The sequence below is a fragment of the Sphaerodactylus townsendi genome, linkage group LG02 (assembly GCF_021028975.2).
Source record: "Sphaerodactylus townsendi isolate TG3544 linkage group LG02, MPM_Stown_v2.3, whole genome shotgun sequence".
NCBI classification, from domain to species: Eukaryota; Metazoa; Chordata; class Lepidosauria; order Squamata; family Sphaerodactylidae; genus Sphaerodactylus; species Sphaerodactylus townsendi.
Genome location: NC_059426.1, coordinates 65,475,880 through 65,491,396, shown reverse-complemented (window position 1 = coordinate 65,491,396; position 15,517 = coordinate 65,475,880). Strand labels below are relative to the sequence as shown.

Sequence of the window (15,517 nt, the reverse complement as noted above, 5' to 3'; positions counted from 1 at the left end):
AAATATGTTTCTGTATTGGGGAGAAGACAGTATGTTACTGATTTTACTAGTTTTTAATCTCTGAATGTCTCTCTGCCTTACAGTTATTAAAGAATAAATATATGTGTCAATACCATGTACTACAACATCACTTCAAGAGCTGTTCTGGTCTAGCCCATGGCTCAAATGATAGAGATGTTTCACATATTTTGAAGGCACAAACCCAGGTTTGTCCCTGAGTATACCTGAGGCCATGGATCAGAACATTTGCTTCGCACACCAAAAGTCTCAGGTTCAAATGTCTTTATCTTAAATTCAAAGATCAAGTTAGTGGGTAGGGTTTTCAACAGGGCTGAAAAAAATGTCCTGCCCCTTTAATGGAAGCATGATGTATGAAAATAGGCTGTTGAAGCTTCTTTTGACATTAAGGTAAATATTCACTCTGGATAAATATCATCCCATGAAGCCCCTATTAGAAGGACAAAACATTTTCCTTCAGGCCTGTTGGCAACTATGGCAGTGGATTATTTAAAATTCTTCTGCCTGTGACCCTAGAGAACTGTTGCCAGTCACAGCGGATAGTACAAACTGTGATAAACCTAGGCACCTTCATCATGTGTATCCAACAGGAGGCTGCAGCCAATCCCATCTACCTGGGATAATTTGGGAAGCTGGTGAAAAACAGTTACTCCAGCTGTATCCCATGGCCTGCACTATAACCATGATGTGTTTTTCCTAGCTATTTCACAGAGTCCATGCTTTAGCTACACTTGTACAAGTAAAAAAAACAGGGATTAGATATCTGACAAAATTAAGGTGGAAAAGAAGAGATGCTGCTTAATGAACTAAGGTAGATTCAGAAGTGGAAACAATTTGGGAAGCAGATTCTGGAGCTGTTATTCTGACATATTTTACGAAGGCAGCCCACTCCACATACAATTATAATGATTACAAAATTCCTAGTATACTGTAAACATTCACACAAGAAAAAGTGTGCCCAGAAGAGCACAGCAGATAATGGCAAATTTTGTGCCAACTGACTTATGTTTTCATGTTGTGTTTCCTTCAAAGACTGAAAAGAATATAATTCTGATGTTTTCTCCACTCCTGCATCTGTAATGCCCACCTAGTTCTTCTCTAAACCTTGGACTTGTGGGCTGGTTCTTCACATGCAGCAGAATGTGCTCTGGGGCTGTTTCTCCTTGCTAAGGTGCGGGGTGAGGATATTTTGAACACTGTTGGATTGGACAAATGGTCCATCTAGGCCTATGCTGTTTCTCATGGTGGCTGACTAGATGTTCCAGAATACATACAGGGGGACAGAAGACAAAGACCCCACTCCCTCTGCCCCACTGTTTCCTTCCAGGAACTAACATTCAGAAATATATTGCCTTTGAACATCAGCCACCATGGCTAACATATACTGGTCCTTTCCACACAAGCCCCTGAAATGGTTTTGCAAACATTTGTCCACACTTATCCCCTTCCTGACTGCCAATTTATGGTTCTTCTGGGTTTTTAAAAACAAATCTGTAGATCCGATGCTACGAGGCTTCAAAGTCTTATGCTGTGATTCTAACTACGTAGACATGACCCCCTGAAATTAAAAAAAAATGATAGAAATATCATGTGAGACTGCCAGCGAGAGCTCAGGAAATGGTGCCAACAAGGAAATCCAGGGACTGCAGAGCAGTGTGGGAAACATTTTAAAGAGATCTGCATAGCAAGTGAAAACAGTTCCACAAAAGAATTGCTTCCAGAAAAAAAACATTTTCAAAAAAGAATCACTTGAGAATTGCACCCAAATAAAATATTTTGAGGCAGGAAATAAAACATTTCGGGCTAAAAACCATGGAGGAAATGTTTTATTTCCTGCCTCAAAATGTTGTATTTTATTTGTTTAGAAAAAGCCAATGACAGACCTTCCCTCCATAAATTTCCTCTTTTATCCATATGGCCCTGATCCAAATGGCCAAGGTTAGCCTAATCTTGTCAGATCTCCGAAGCTAAGTGGAGTCAGTCCTGGATATTACTTGGATGGGAGATTGCAAAGGAATACCAAGTTGCTATACAGAGGAAGACAATGGTAAACCACTTCTGTTAGTCTCTTGTCTTGGAACTCTACTGGGTTTCCATAAATTGGCTGTGATGACAAAACTTTACACACATACCTATAGCTGACTTTTTGACCAAGGTCGTCTGAGTGGCACACAATTCTCCTAAAATGAAATACATTTTAAAAGCATCTAAGCCAGTAGTCATCTCTATATCATGTGAATTCTATACACTAATTAATTAAGTATTGCATGAAAAAGTATTTTCTTTTTTTCACTGTCTTGAAGCTACCACCCATCAGTTTTATGTTACGTGCCTCAGAGAACTGCTCTACTACATTAAAATGAAATCCCACTGTATGTAGAAATTAGAATTGTTGTCCTTGTTGTGCTGCTGATTTTTTACTTGCAGTGAAGATTTTAAAAATGTGTATACTTTTCTTTTACTGCACCTCTCCAGACAAAATGAGATTGAGAAGTTTTTAAAAATCTTTTAACCATTGTTCATACATGTGTGAATTCATTTATACGCCTGGAAACATAATCTTATGTTGGCTTACACTGAACTTTATGACTAGGGAAAAATTCACTGGTGTATCTTGGGAGAGAGGGTCTCATGACCCAGCGTTACTTGGATTTGTCATGTGGTAGGTGCATTTGGCTTCCCCTTTCCCCCATCTCCAGCTTCCACCTGCCTGCCCACTGCCTCAGGCTGCTGCCACAGCATTCACCTTGCACCCATTTCTCCCCCATCCTTCCTCCCAGCAGCAGCAAGCAGAGAGGCTCTGAGCTCCGGGAACTTCCCAGCTGGGGAGACCCTGGCTGGAAGGCGAGCATTGCCTTGGGTCGAGATGGTCAGCAATTCCTATTGGTGCCCAGTTATCAGCTCTCTGGCTGACTGGGCTGAAGGGGTGAGCATGGTGGGAAGACCCAAAAGCCAACTGAGGCTGCCATGGCACGCAGCCAACTGGTCATGGGTCAGCCAGGGCAGTTGCCATTTTTCCCCTCAGGAAAAAGGTGCCAAGTGGCTGTCCATGCCTGCCAGAGGAAAAGTCCACCCTGTGAGGAACTCTTAGGTGCCCTGCACACCATTCCACCCTGCACGTCCCCTCAGTGTGCCGCTTCTCAGGCAACCAGATGGGTCTGTGTGAAGGAGAAGAGCTGGAGAGAGGGCTGTTCTCTGAGAAGGGCAGCTGCTGAAAGGAGGGAGGGAGGGAGGGAGGGAGGGAGGGAACCCGCTGCAGCCTGCTTCTGCTTTGGAGAAATAGGGGTATAATTTGGGGGGACTAACCATTTTAGTTCTTGCCTGGGTGCCATTTTGTTCAGGAGAAAATACCAGTTTTGTGACAAAAAGAGAAAATAATAATAAAAAATTGATCATTTAGTAATATTAGATGAATTATTCTAATGCTACTAAGTATAGTAACATGGCAAGGGTTAACAACCTCAATTGTTCAACCTGGCGTTTTCCTGGAATTACAACTGATTTCCAGACTGCAGAGATCAGCTGCACCCAGAAGAATGGCGGTTTGTGAGGGTAGTTTGTATGAAATCATATTTCCACTGAATTCCCTCCCCTCTTTTCCCAGGTTCTGCCTCCAAATCTCCAGAAATTTCTCAAGCAGGAGTCAGCATCTCTGTGGTACTAAATGGCAAGAGGTTGAGTTAGTTGTAACATTTCTTAACAGATGATGTGAATTACGTATTTCTAGAATGAAACAAGACGAATACCTTATGCTTCTCACGTTTCCTCTTCTGGACCCCTAGGATCAATCTTTTCCTTACTCCTGAAGCACTGCCAGAGATCTTTGGCCTCTAGGGTTGCCAACTCCAGACTGGAAAATTCCTGGAGCTTTAGGGGTTGGAGCCTGGAAAGGATGGTTCAGGGAGGGACATCAGTAGGGTATAGAGTCTATCCCCTGGACCTGCAACTTTCTTCAGGAGAACTGATCTCTGTATCCTGGAGGCCTTCCTATTAGCATCCCTAAACCACCTCTCAAACTTATTTATTTACCAACAACAGGAAATGCAATTATTTCTTTGTGGTGGACCCAAGTGACATTACTTTAGTGGCCTGGCAACAATACTCAAAGGATGCACCAGTTTATTTTTCCTGAAATCCCACTCATGTGTGGAATGTATATATACTGTTACTGAGAGAAGCATTTGCTTAAAGGAGCCCTTCCTCCTCATTTGCAGCTGAGGCCAGGACAGCTTTGTGTCCTTGGTCTGAGTGCAAAATTAAATTAGTTGGGCCTGAGCTCTCTGGAGACAATAAACTAAATGGGCCAGTGCTAGAAGTGGGGGAGGGTTTCTTCAGTGATGGCTATGTGAGGCCTTGCAGCAATTCCCTGATTAAAGTGCCTGGCAGAGTAATTAGCCAAGTGTTTCTGAGGCGAGGCCAGCCTGGCCACGGCTCTGTCAAGAGCAATGTCAGTTCTACCTTCCCAGTTTCAGTAGGAAGCGTCAGTGTGGAAAGGTGAAAGAGGCCTGTTGACCTCTTTGGCTCACCAGCTCTGGAATAGCATTTGCTGCAGGAAGAGAGAGGTGTTAAGCTAAGAGGATAAATAAGGCTGCACTAGTGATCCATTTGCGTATGCTAATTTATTTAAATATATGCAACTTTCATTTTTGTTGGTTGTAAGACAGAGTTTCCTGCTTTTTGGTATATTTAGAAAATGACTGAGGGATGTTTCCTGGTAGATGTAATTCATAATTTACTGTGTTAGGTAATTAATATAGGAATCCATTCAAATACATTATCATAATAGAATGAAATAATGATTTTTGAATCTTCTGGTTTTTGAATTTTATATCTATGAAATCTTTTAGTTGCCGTCTGAGTTTTTAAATTGTAATATAATTTATGTTTTTATTGTTTGTAGTGCGTTGGAAGCTGCCCTGAACCTGTGAGGGGAAGGGTGGCATATATATTAAATAATAATAATAATAATAATAATAATAATTATTATTATTATTATTATTATTATTAATAATAATAATAATAATAATAATAATAATAATAATAATAATAACGGCACTTAAAAACAATTGGCGCTGACAAAATCACCATATGTCAGCTGCAAAAGGCCACCCTACTCGGCTCTGCACGCATTATTCGTCGATACATCACACAGTCCTAGATGCTTGGGAAGTGTCCGACGTGTGATGTAATACAAAATCCAGTATATTGATCTTGTTTGCTGTGTATAACTGTTTTATAATAATAATAATAATAATAATAAAAGGATGAAAGGGGATTGTGATGAAGTCTTCAGAAGGACAGCCATACTGGAGCATGGACGAATGGTGCCTTGATTGGCAGTTAATCTCACTATTACCCAGAGACATTGGCCTCTTATTGCTATTAGAAAGACTGTCATGGATTGCCTAAAGGCCAGGGGTGTTCAACTCTGGCACCCCAGATGTTCATGGACTACGATTCGGGGCTGATGGAAATCGTAGTCCATGAACATCTGGGGCGCCAGAGTTGGACATCCCTGGCCTATAGTATTTGCCAGCATCATGGATCCAGTGTATTTATTAGGGTTAGCATGCATTGTGAGCTTCCTATGGTGCTGAGTTGGAATGCATGCTAACCCTAATCTTCAGTGTCTATACAGAATTTTTTTTACTTTGAAGTAGTTTTATCCTGCTTTTCTCTTTCATTGGAATTCAAAGAGGTTTATCACACCATTCTACCTTTCCATGCTATCATCACCACAACAACATTCTGAGGTAGGTTAAGCTGAGAGGTTGTGATGGACCCAGGATTACCTGGTGAGCTGCCATAACAGAGCAGGAATTTGAATCTGAATATTTGATTATTTTGAATATTTCAGATTCTCAGTTAGTGCCATTGGTATGTAAGATTGTACCAGTGTTCAAGATGTACTATTTTGAAGGGGGAAAAATGTTGCTTCATGAATCATAACATATGAACTTGTTCTCTGTGGTTGAAGTAAGGTTTGTTGTGGAACTGGACTTTAGGTACCTATGAGAAGGTTGTGTTAGGCATGACCTCAGATCTTGTTTCTCCAAAGTAAATGCATTGAAGGAATACACATCATCATCATCATCATCATCATCATCATCATCATCATCATCATCACCATCTCCATCATGCTAAGTAGCATATCAGGCAACAAGTTCTCTCCAGCATTTCTGGTCTTGGGTGAGTGTTTCAGCCTCTTCCCATGCATAATACACAGCTGCACAAAATACAAAGAAAAACATGTACCCCTGTCTTATTTCATTATGCTGTGTATTTCTCCACAATACATAGTATGGGCCAGGAGTGACCATATGCACAGCATTATCAGGCTATAAGTTACAAAGGGGAAGGTGGGACTGGACACAGAGCTGCCATTTTCAGTGGTAGACCCATGTTTCTTACACTGTGTGATTCAACCTAAAAGAAAGTCAATGCAAGATTTGTACCACTGCAGACTATACTGTAAAAATATAGCTGTGCAACAAAAAAGATTAGATGCTTACCTTTTAAAAAAATAAAAGCTGGAGCTTCAGAGAGCCTGATAGATTGTTGTAACATTATAATAATATGTCAATTGTTAATTTAAAAAAATATGGGACGGGATGGGGGTTGAATGAATGGGAGGTGGTCATTGCAAGGGATTGAGGTTGAGAAAATGCAAGGAAACTTACCATATGGAAACTTACACATTGTGGCTGTGCTAGAACAGCAGCCACAGAGAAGCTGCATAAACCTACGCTGTGTGTAAAAACAAACGTAGTCCTAGCAACCTACATGCTCTGGCTTTCAGGTTAGTGAGAGAGAAAGATCTGGGAATGGTGCTATGCTATGTAGTGCCAGTGCCTCTTTCTGTGCCAGTAAGCGGCCAGCAGGTTTTTCTGCTGTGCCGGCATTTCCCAGCAATATAATCAGTAGAGCTGATCACAACAGCTCAGCTTAACACCCAGTAATGAATTGCTTAAGAAACAGAAAGAGTGTCAGTCCTGGCTGGGTCCTACAAACGGTTTTCTGAAAATAGACCAGTAGAAGATCAGCTGTGACGCTGGTTTAGCAGAGTCCTGTCCTAGCAGCTTGCCTGCACATTATTAGCGTGCTATGCCTGTTCTAAGTGGTCTAGCATAGTGGCAAAGAAATTCAGTTGTGCACCAGGAAATCCTAGATTTAGTGCTGGTCTCAGGCATGAACTCACTAGATAGCTTTAGGCTAGCCAGTAGTCCCTCAGTCTCCCTGACCTACCTATTGCTGAGAAAATTAATGTGTAGTTGAGTGCTTTGAACACTCTGAAGTGCTACATAAAATGCTAAGTATTATTAATATGCAAATGGCTGCATTTATCTTGAGGAAGTTGCCAGTCTGCCTCTTTAAATGATAGTTAGAAATGATATCCTGGAGTCTGCCAGGGAATAACTGCCATATTCCTCTAGTCTAGTCATGGAAACAGATTGCAGCTACTTGAGAGTAAAAGCAATTATTCCAAGGGCTTATGCTGCAAATGTGCTATGAGTGCATTAGCTTGTGGAAAAGTGCACCCCATTCTCTGTGAGGTGGCGTTTGTGGAACAATCTGTGAGGAGTGAGAATCTGTATGCCCCAGTGATATTAATTTGATAATATGTCTATCTAATTCTTCCTTCTCAAAGGCACTCAAGCAATGCTCAGAGTTGCTTAGGCTAAGCAGCATCATGGGCTTTTTTGGATCATGATAGTCTCAATGGCAGGAATGTGGAGGACATAACCATTTCCATTCATTGGAACATAAAAAATATCTTGGTATTACACAACGGAAATATGATGTTTCCTGAACTTTTCTGAAGTAACTTTCACTCCACTGAAGTGATGAAAATCTAGAACTAACTCTTTGTTTGGGTAAAGGAGCAGCAGTGGCATAGCGGTTAAGAGCAGGCGTACTCTAATCTGGAGAAACTGGGTTTGATTCCCCGCTCTGCCACTTGAGCTGTGGAGACTTATCTGGGGAACTAAATTAGCCTGTGCACTCCAACACATGCCAGCTGGGTGACATTGGGCTAGCCACAGCTCTTCTGAGCTCTCTCAGCCCCACCCGCCTCACAGAGTGTTCGTTGTGAGCGGGGAAGGGAAAGGAGTTTGTAAGCCCCTTTGAGTCTCCTATAGGGTAGAAGGGGGGAATATAAATCCAACTCTTCTTCTTCTTCTAAAGAGATGCTTTAAAGTCTTCATGTCAATGGATACTACAGTATTGCAACTTAGCGCAGGGTAAGAATTAGTTGCTAGAGCAGTTCACAAAACAGAGTCACAGAGTTGCATTACCATCACCAGTAGCAGCAAATAAAAATACAGTCATGTTTCTGACTGAAGTTCTCCAACCAAAGACAAAAACCCTTTCTATTTTTAAAGACACTTCTGCATGGTGCAGAGGTAGGTATTGTCACAATAAGAAATCCATGCCAAACCATTCTTCACCAAGTTTACTAAGTTCAGGTGGTTTTCAGAATTAATCTTTTACAGGTATAACTCTCACTTCTCATCATTAAGCAACTATAATAATAGGAGAATGATCCAGGGCAAAAAAAAGTATGTACTTTGTCCCAGCAGAAGGAGCCTGCCAGGGCTCAGAGAGAATGAGGACAGCTTTGAACTATTTAGTGAGAAAAAACCAGTCCACTAATTATGTGATTGTTTTTCTTTGGCCAGGAAGAAACAGTTACCCATGCAGTTATATTATTTGCACTGCACAGGACCTGAGCAGAAAGGAAATGGGCAATTTGCATGAGACAAGGGAGATTAGAAAAAAAAAACTTCTGGGGAATGCAGGCCTGATTACAGACACAGATGTTGGTGGTCTGGAGCCTCTCCGTTATAGGGTGTTTCAAGACCAAAAGAGTACAAAACCAACGTACACAACAGTTATCTTATATATTTTATAGATGACCTGTGAAGTTATGTGAAAGACTACAGGAGATTCTTGCTGAATAAAACTAGTGTTCCACTGAATGAGGTCTTTTAAAAAAATATTCAGTACAGGATACTTGTTGGAATGTGCAACAACTTTCAATCCATTCCACCATCCAATGATCCCGGATTTACAGTGCAGGTTAAAGAGAGTTACACCCTTTTTAAGCCTGTTGCCTTCAATGGGATTATAAAGCTGTATTTCTGTTAAGAATTGAACTGATGGAGCCCTCTGGTTGTGATTTCAGCCCTCTACCTTGTCAATTTAGTTTAGCCCACTTCCTAGGGCAGTCAGTCCAACAACTAGTGCTTAACCAGTCAATAGCACAGGGATACAAGAAGAAAGGCAGTATTTATGTTTGGAAGCCTCAAAATATTTTATAGGCTGTATAGTGTATCTAGTTGGCAGAGAGGAACTTCTGATTGCAACAATTCCCCAACCTCTGCATAGATGGCCACAGTACTTTTTCTACTCACATCTATATGATGACTCCCTAGAGGATTGTCCATGTCTGGCTAGCAGCTGCTCAGAATTCTTTACCCTCTCTGACAAATTGGCATTGACAAATACTGAATTCCCTTGAGGATAACTTGCTTAGCAATAGTTAGCAATAGCCCAATGGACTTTGTATTTGTCTCTGACTGTTGGCCCTTCAGTTTTGTGTGACTTGCAGGTATTTGCACTGCATACAAGTGGATTTGTACCCAGATGTTTGCCTACTACCAAAAATTGTTCAGTTCTGCTTTTTCCTGAAAACATGAAAACTGGCTTATGGCAATGGGACTGTGGCTCAGCAGCAGAGCACGTGATTTGTATGCAGAAGCCCGCAAAGTCAATCCTTGTCATCTTCAGTTAAAGGATCTTGCAAAGATCATCTTAGACAACAAATGTTTGGAAATCTGTTTTGGAGACACTGGAGAGCCATTGCCAATCAAAGTAGACAATACTGAGCAAAATAAGGTAGCTTAATATGTTGAACCAGCTTTTATTTTGCATTAGAGTTACATTTTCATAGTATACCATATACCATAAGCTTCTGCAGTGACCAGTCAACACTCAAAGGAAACTTGGCTTGGGGATCCTGCAGAGCTTGACAGGATCTTGTCTTGGCATCAGTATGATGATCAGAAGGTAAATCCTTTTAGTTTTAATAACTGTTAGCACTGGCATTTGGCAGATCATGGCTCCCTCATTACTTAGAGGACAATAGGGATGTTGCCTATATTTACAATGCAATCTTAACTGGAGTTACACCTTTTTAAATTAATGGGCTTCAATGGACTCAGAAGGCAGTAATCCTGTTTAGGACTGTAGTGTCAGTGGTGTACTGTTGTGTTTTTGATTCAATCTGTACCTTATTTTCTTCTGTTGGCAGCGAAGGCCCAAATTAGCATTTCCTGAAAGAACCTTGTCATGGGTTATCATTGACCCTGTCCGTCATGGTGTAAAATAGTTTCACCCCCTTGGAACAGTGTATTCTAGCTGATGCATGTCCTATTCTTTCGCAGGTGGCTTGGTTTTTATGCCAAACTCCATCACAGCAAGTATTTGATCAGATCAAATCCCCTTAATTGAGACCATATTCTTCTGCTGTGGCCTCGAGGCTCTCTTCTTTACCAATACACTTCTTGTTTCCATGTCCTTTCTACTGTTTGGGCATCACAGGACTAAAAAGCAGGGAGCCATTTTTAGGGATCCTTCCAAATCAACAGAGCCAGCCAATGGGAGTCAGATATGTTTCCTGTCAGCAGCATCTCAACATATGCCTTAAATAAGCCTTCTGTGTGATTGGTCTGCATTCTGTAGATCCAAGTCTACTGAAATACCATTTTCAGGGACCAGGTAAACATTTAACTCTTGCTGTTCAGTATGTTGGTCCCTTACTCTTTCAGTTCTGCAGGGACAGCAAAAAATGTCAGGTCGGGTCTTTGCATAGCTTTCCTGTTACCATCTTGCTTTTTAGCAGGATCACTTGTTACACTTGTTTGGGGCCGATGCTCTGCCTGTTTACACAGAAACCTCACTTCATTCAGTGGGACTAATCCCTAAAATCTTGCATAGGCCAAACTCGACCATTTCCTCTTAGTGTCGCTCTTCAAGAAAGATGTCCCACACAGTTAACTTAATTTTTAAAAAGAGCCAACTTGCCTTGCACCATTCTTTGCAGAGTTCCACTTGCCCCTGCGTCTGCGCGCACTGACTGCAACTCTTCCCCACCCCCAGGCCCCCCCGACTCAACTCCCAAGATGCCCTTTCCCCCGCGCCCCTCAACGGCACCCTTCAAGGCTGCCTAGGGTCATAAATACGACATTTTATGACAAATGGTTGATAGGCAACCCCTTTTCGCAGCCTTGCGAAGTGATGTTCTGTTCGATAGTTCTTCAAGAGTGCACGGCTGCACATCAGACCGCAAGCTCCACTGATAAGGGGACCTAACTGCGAGGGGCTGGGGTGGGGGTGGGGGTGGGGGGTGGACCGGGAAGGCGCACATAGCTAAGAGCTCGGGACTCGCCTGCCCTGCTGCCATCATTGATCAAGGTGGTGCGATGGCCTGGGGAGGTTCTGGCTGGTTGTCCACTGCCAGAAACTACCAGTCCGGGGCTGGCACGTGACGTGTGTGGCGGTGGGATCCTGCAGGTTGCTCATGGTTGAGGCGCACACGGCGTGAGGCGCATTAGGCTCGAGGAGGTGGGGGGGATCCACCATTCCCCCCGATGCGGGCGGCGGGTCGCGCCGGAGAACTCCGGGTGTCCTTCGCGGTGGGGCGGGGCGCGAGGGCAGGTCCCCCGGGTCGCGTCTGCGGCACGTGCGTCTCCGCCTCCCCCGGCCGGCCCGGAGCGCTGCCCGGCGGGCTGGAGGCCGGCGATCCCGCGCAGCGTCTCTCTGCGCCCACACGCGCACTGCGGGGCTGGGAAGGCTGAGCGCGCTGCCCCTCGCCGCTGCCGGGAGGCGGTGTCGCCGCCGCCGCCGCCGCCAGCGCTCGCCAGGTCGGGAAGCCGCGTGCGGCGGGTCAGTGCTGCGGGGATCCGCAAGCGGAGGGGCCGCCGCAGCCCTCTCCCCTCTCCTTCTGCCGCCGGGCCAGGGGAAGGCGCCGCGGCGCGCAGGGCTCTGCAGAGGCTGCGAGCGAGCGAGCGAGCAAGAGAGAGAGGAAGCAACTGCGCTGCACCAACAACTCCCGCCTGCGACTGGCCAGCCCTCCCCTCCGCCGTGTTCCTTCCAGCTGCGAAGGAGCCCCCTTTTACACACACGCACGCACACGCACACAGGGCGGGGGACTAAGGAGTGAACGAGGATCCCCACTTTGGGGCACCGCGGGATCCCTCGCCCGGGGGCAGCGATGACGCGTCTGAGCTGGTGTTTCGCTTCCTTGATCCGCTGGGGGAAATACTTCTTCTCGTGCTTCTTGCCCCTGCGATTCTGTATGCACCGGGAGGTAAGAGGACGGAGAATTGGGTGGGGGTGGCACCCTGAAACACCTGCTCGCGGGGAGGGGGGGGGCGTTCGTGTCACTGGCCAGGAACGCAAAACCATCCTCAGTTGCTTACCCCGACCATATTGGCGCTCCACTTAGTCATTGGCGCTCGGTTGCCCCCTGCACAATCTCAGCCCCCCCCCTTCACAGCATGCTCACCTTGAGCCACAAACTACCCTCAACCTCTTTACCTACATGCTCATTCTCACATGAATGTGCGCGCACACACACGGAGACTGTGCTATGCTCGCTGGCACACAGACTGCAGAATCTTCCTCGTGCTCTGCCACTTACAGCAGGACATCCTCGCGGATGAGCACTGCACAAACTGTGGCACACCAGTCGCCACTTGTGCCTGCTGTGTGTGTTGCCCTTATGTACACCCTCTGACACGACATCCCAGCACATGCACACCCACTGGTTCATCTTCAGTATGCTGGCTCTTGCTAGAGATCCCTGCCACAGATTGGCACAGGTTCATACACTGGATACAAAGATACTGTCTCCCTCATGGCTTTAGTGTTTCCTTCCCCTCTCTAGATTCTAAGAGAGCCTCTAGTCAAGTGGACACAGCTATTGTTGGCTGCTAAGAAATATGCTTCCTTCTGATTTGTGCGTTCCTGTGCACAAATAGGGATCCTCATTAGAAGGCCCTAATTTATCTCATCTACCCCTTGGTTATTCCATTGTCTATAACACTTTGGATCTTCCTCTCTTGACTCCCTCTGAGGATACCACCAATGGGACTGTGATATTACTGACAGTTGCAACCAGGTTGTTGGTGCATTGGAAGGTGGTGGGGGAGGACTGAACAAAAGGAAACATGGTGAAACCTCCATCTTCCCAGGTAGATATAACAGGTGTGATGGGAGTATGGATGCAAAAGGAAGGGTGAACTCCGTTTCTGTGTGTCTGCTGTTAATATCTGACCCATGCCAAAGGACTCACCAAAATGAGTGTACCACAATGTTTGTAACCCATTCACTCCTGCTTGCCAAGTATCCCCTGTTCCCCCTAAACCAGAAGCGGGTGACATATTCTAGCAGCATCTAACATAGTGTCATATATCCCAGATGCTGTTATCTGCATCCGTAAGAAGTCTGGCCTTTTAAACTTTTTACCTGGCCTCTCCACATTTTGGAGAAGAGCACTATGCCAGTGGCACAGGGGGACTGGCTAGCACAAAGGGCTCTGTTTGAGGGAATAGTCAGTGACAAAGCAGCTGAAGTGTATCTGAGGGTCTGTTCTGGGGAAATGACCAGGGAAATAGCATCCCATATAAGGTTTTAACATACCCTGACATGAGAATGCATTGAACTAGCACAGAGAGAAAATCATTCCTTTGGCACCCATCTCATCTAAGCTCAGTAGAATGCAGCAGAAGAAAAGCAGCAATCCCCCACAATTCACTTCCTCATCTGCAAGCCATTTCACTATTTTTTTTACGGAGCCTCCTCCCCACCCCCAGTCTGCTGAAGACTCCTGTTTCTTTACTTTGTCCTCCTATAAACTCTTATTTGGGAGTGGGAAGTCTGCTTCTCACTCATGTCTGAACCTGGACCATGGGACCATAGGAAGAGAAGATAGGTGACTATTGCCAGTAGTTCAGTATTGGATTTCCTCAAGAAAGAGAGTTGCATTTCCCTCCTAGCCTTTGCTATATGTACAAGGAAAGTCTGTGTCTGCAGAACTTCTCCCAATAAGGCTTGCTGATGCAGGCACAAAAGTTTGGTAGATTTATTTGGGGTATAAGGATATTTTGAAACCTGAGCTTCATAAGATCTCCTGCTTTTGAAACTGGATTTGGCGGCCTTTCTCACTGTTCAAGACATATTCTGTGTGTTCCCTCAAATGGTTGCAGTCTCTGGAAGAAGATTCCTTTGTCCCACACTCGAGACCCTTAAGATTTTTGGGATGGCAAAAGTTGCTGCTTTATCTCCCAAGCTAAATATGAGGGAGCCTGGGAAGAATGCGAACAATATCCTTACCGGAAAAAAGGTTTGTCAGGGTTAATGAGCTATGAAGAACCAGAGCTATGCTGCATCATAAATTTATCCTGCGTGAAACTAGGTTTGTTTTAAACAAAAGAGTGTTCTGCTCCAATGAAACCCAAACCCAAGAAGAGTTGAACCTTGAGAACTGTATGCATTATAAAAATAAAGAAAATGCGCTTATTTTGCACAGTTTATATGGAGTAGAGTTATGGAGGGCACTGAAACCCCACCCTCTTGACCTGCTGAAACGCTGCAACCTCTCCACTCAGGGGTAGTGAAGATGTAAAGCAAAGACTGTCTTTACTGCAATTTAGAGACAGCATAGGACTTCTAGCTTCCTGAAGGTAATTCCTCTCTTTCACTTAAGAGAGAATTTCAGGTCATGGCGGTGGCCATGAGGGGCTTCCAGCAACTCTGTCTGATTCACCAGCTCTGCCCATTTTTAGCCACAGTGTTTCATGCTCTGGTAACCTCCCGATTGGATTGCTGTAATGCACTCTTCATGGGGTTGCCCTTAAAGATGGTCTTGAAGTTGGAGTTGGTGAAGCATGCAGGAGCTAGGCTGTTAGCTATCATAGCTGGCCAGATGCACATCTTGCTGGTCCTCAAGGAACTATACGGGCTTCCAGTTCACTCCTGAGCCCAGTTCAAGGTGTTGACATTGACATATGAAGCCCTGAAAGGCTTGGGCCATGTCTGCCTGAAGACTCGCCCGTGCCCATATGTACTTGCCCAGGCACTGAAATCACAGGGTGAGACACTCCTGGTGGTACCTCCTCTTACCAAGATGTGAAGGGCAAGGGCACATGGGAGGGCTTTTTCCATGATTGCCCACAGGCTTTGGAATAGTCTTTCCTAGGAGATCTGCCATGCACCTCCAATTTATGGGTTTAGGCGCAGCATGGTGAAGACCCTCCTTTTCACCCAGGCATTTTGTTAGCCTCCCTGGAAACCCCCTCTACCGTTGCTGGTGGGGGTGGGGGGTTGTGGGAGTGGGAATTTGGATTTTTGTGGGTTTTTTACCTTTGTAAGCTGCCTAGAGACACTAGTATGAGGTGGGTTATAAATATAATGAATAAATAAATAAATCAGCAGT

At 44.6% G+C, this 15,517-nt stretch overlaps 1 protein-coding gene across 8 annotated transcripts in view; it reads left to right on the top strand.

Annotated features, from left to right (window-relative positions):
* TNS1 (tensin 1) overlaps nucleotides 1-15,517 on the top strand; it is a 389,915-nt gene that overhangs the window by 29,855 nt on the left and 344,543 nt on the right. Inside the window, exon 1 of one of the 8 annotated variants that reach the window (XM_048486273.1) lies at nucleotides 11,835-12,388. The exons of the other annotated variants lie outside the window; for them this stretch is intronic. Coding sequence (XP_048342230.1) covers nucleotides 12,293-12,388 — 96 coding nt within the window. The 5' untranslated portion in view covers nucleotides 11,835-12,292. Of the gene's footprint in view, nucleotides 1-11,834; nucleotides 12,389-15,517 lie in introns of those variants that run through there. 8 annotated transcript variants of the gene reach the window in all.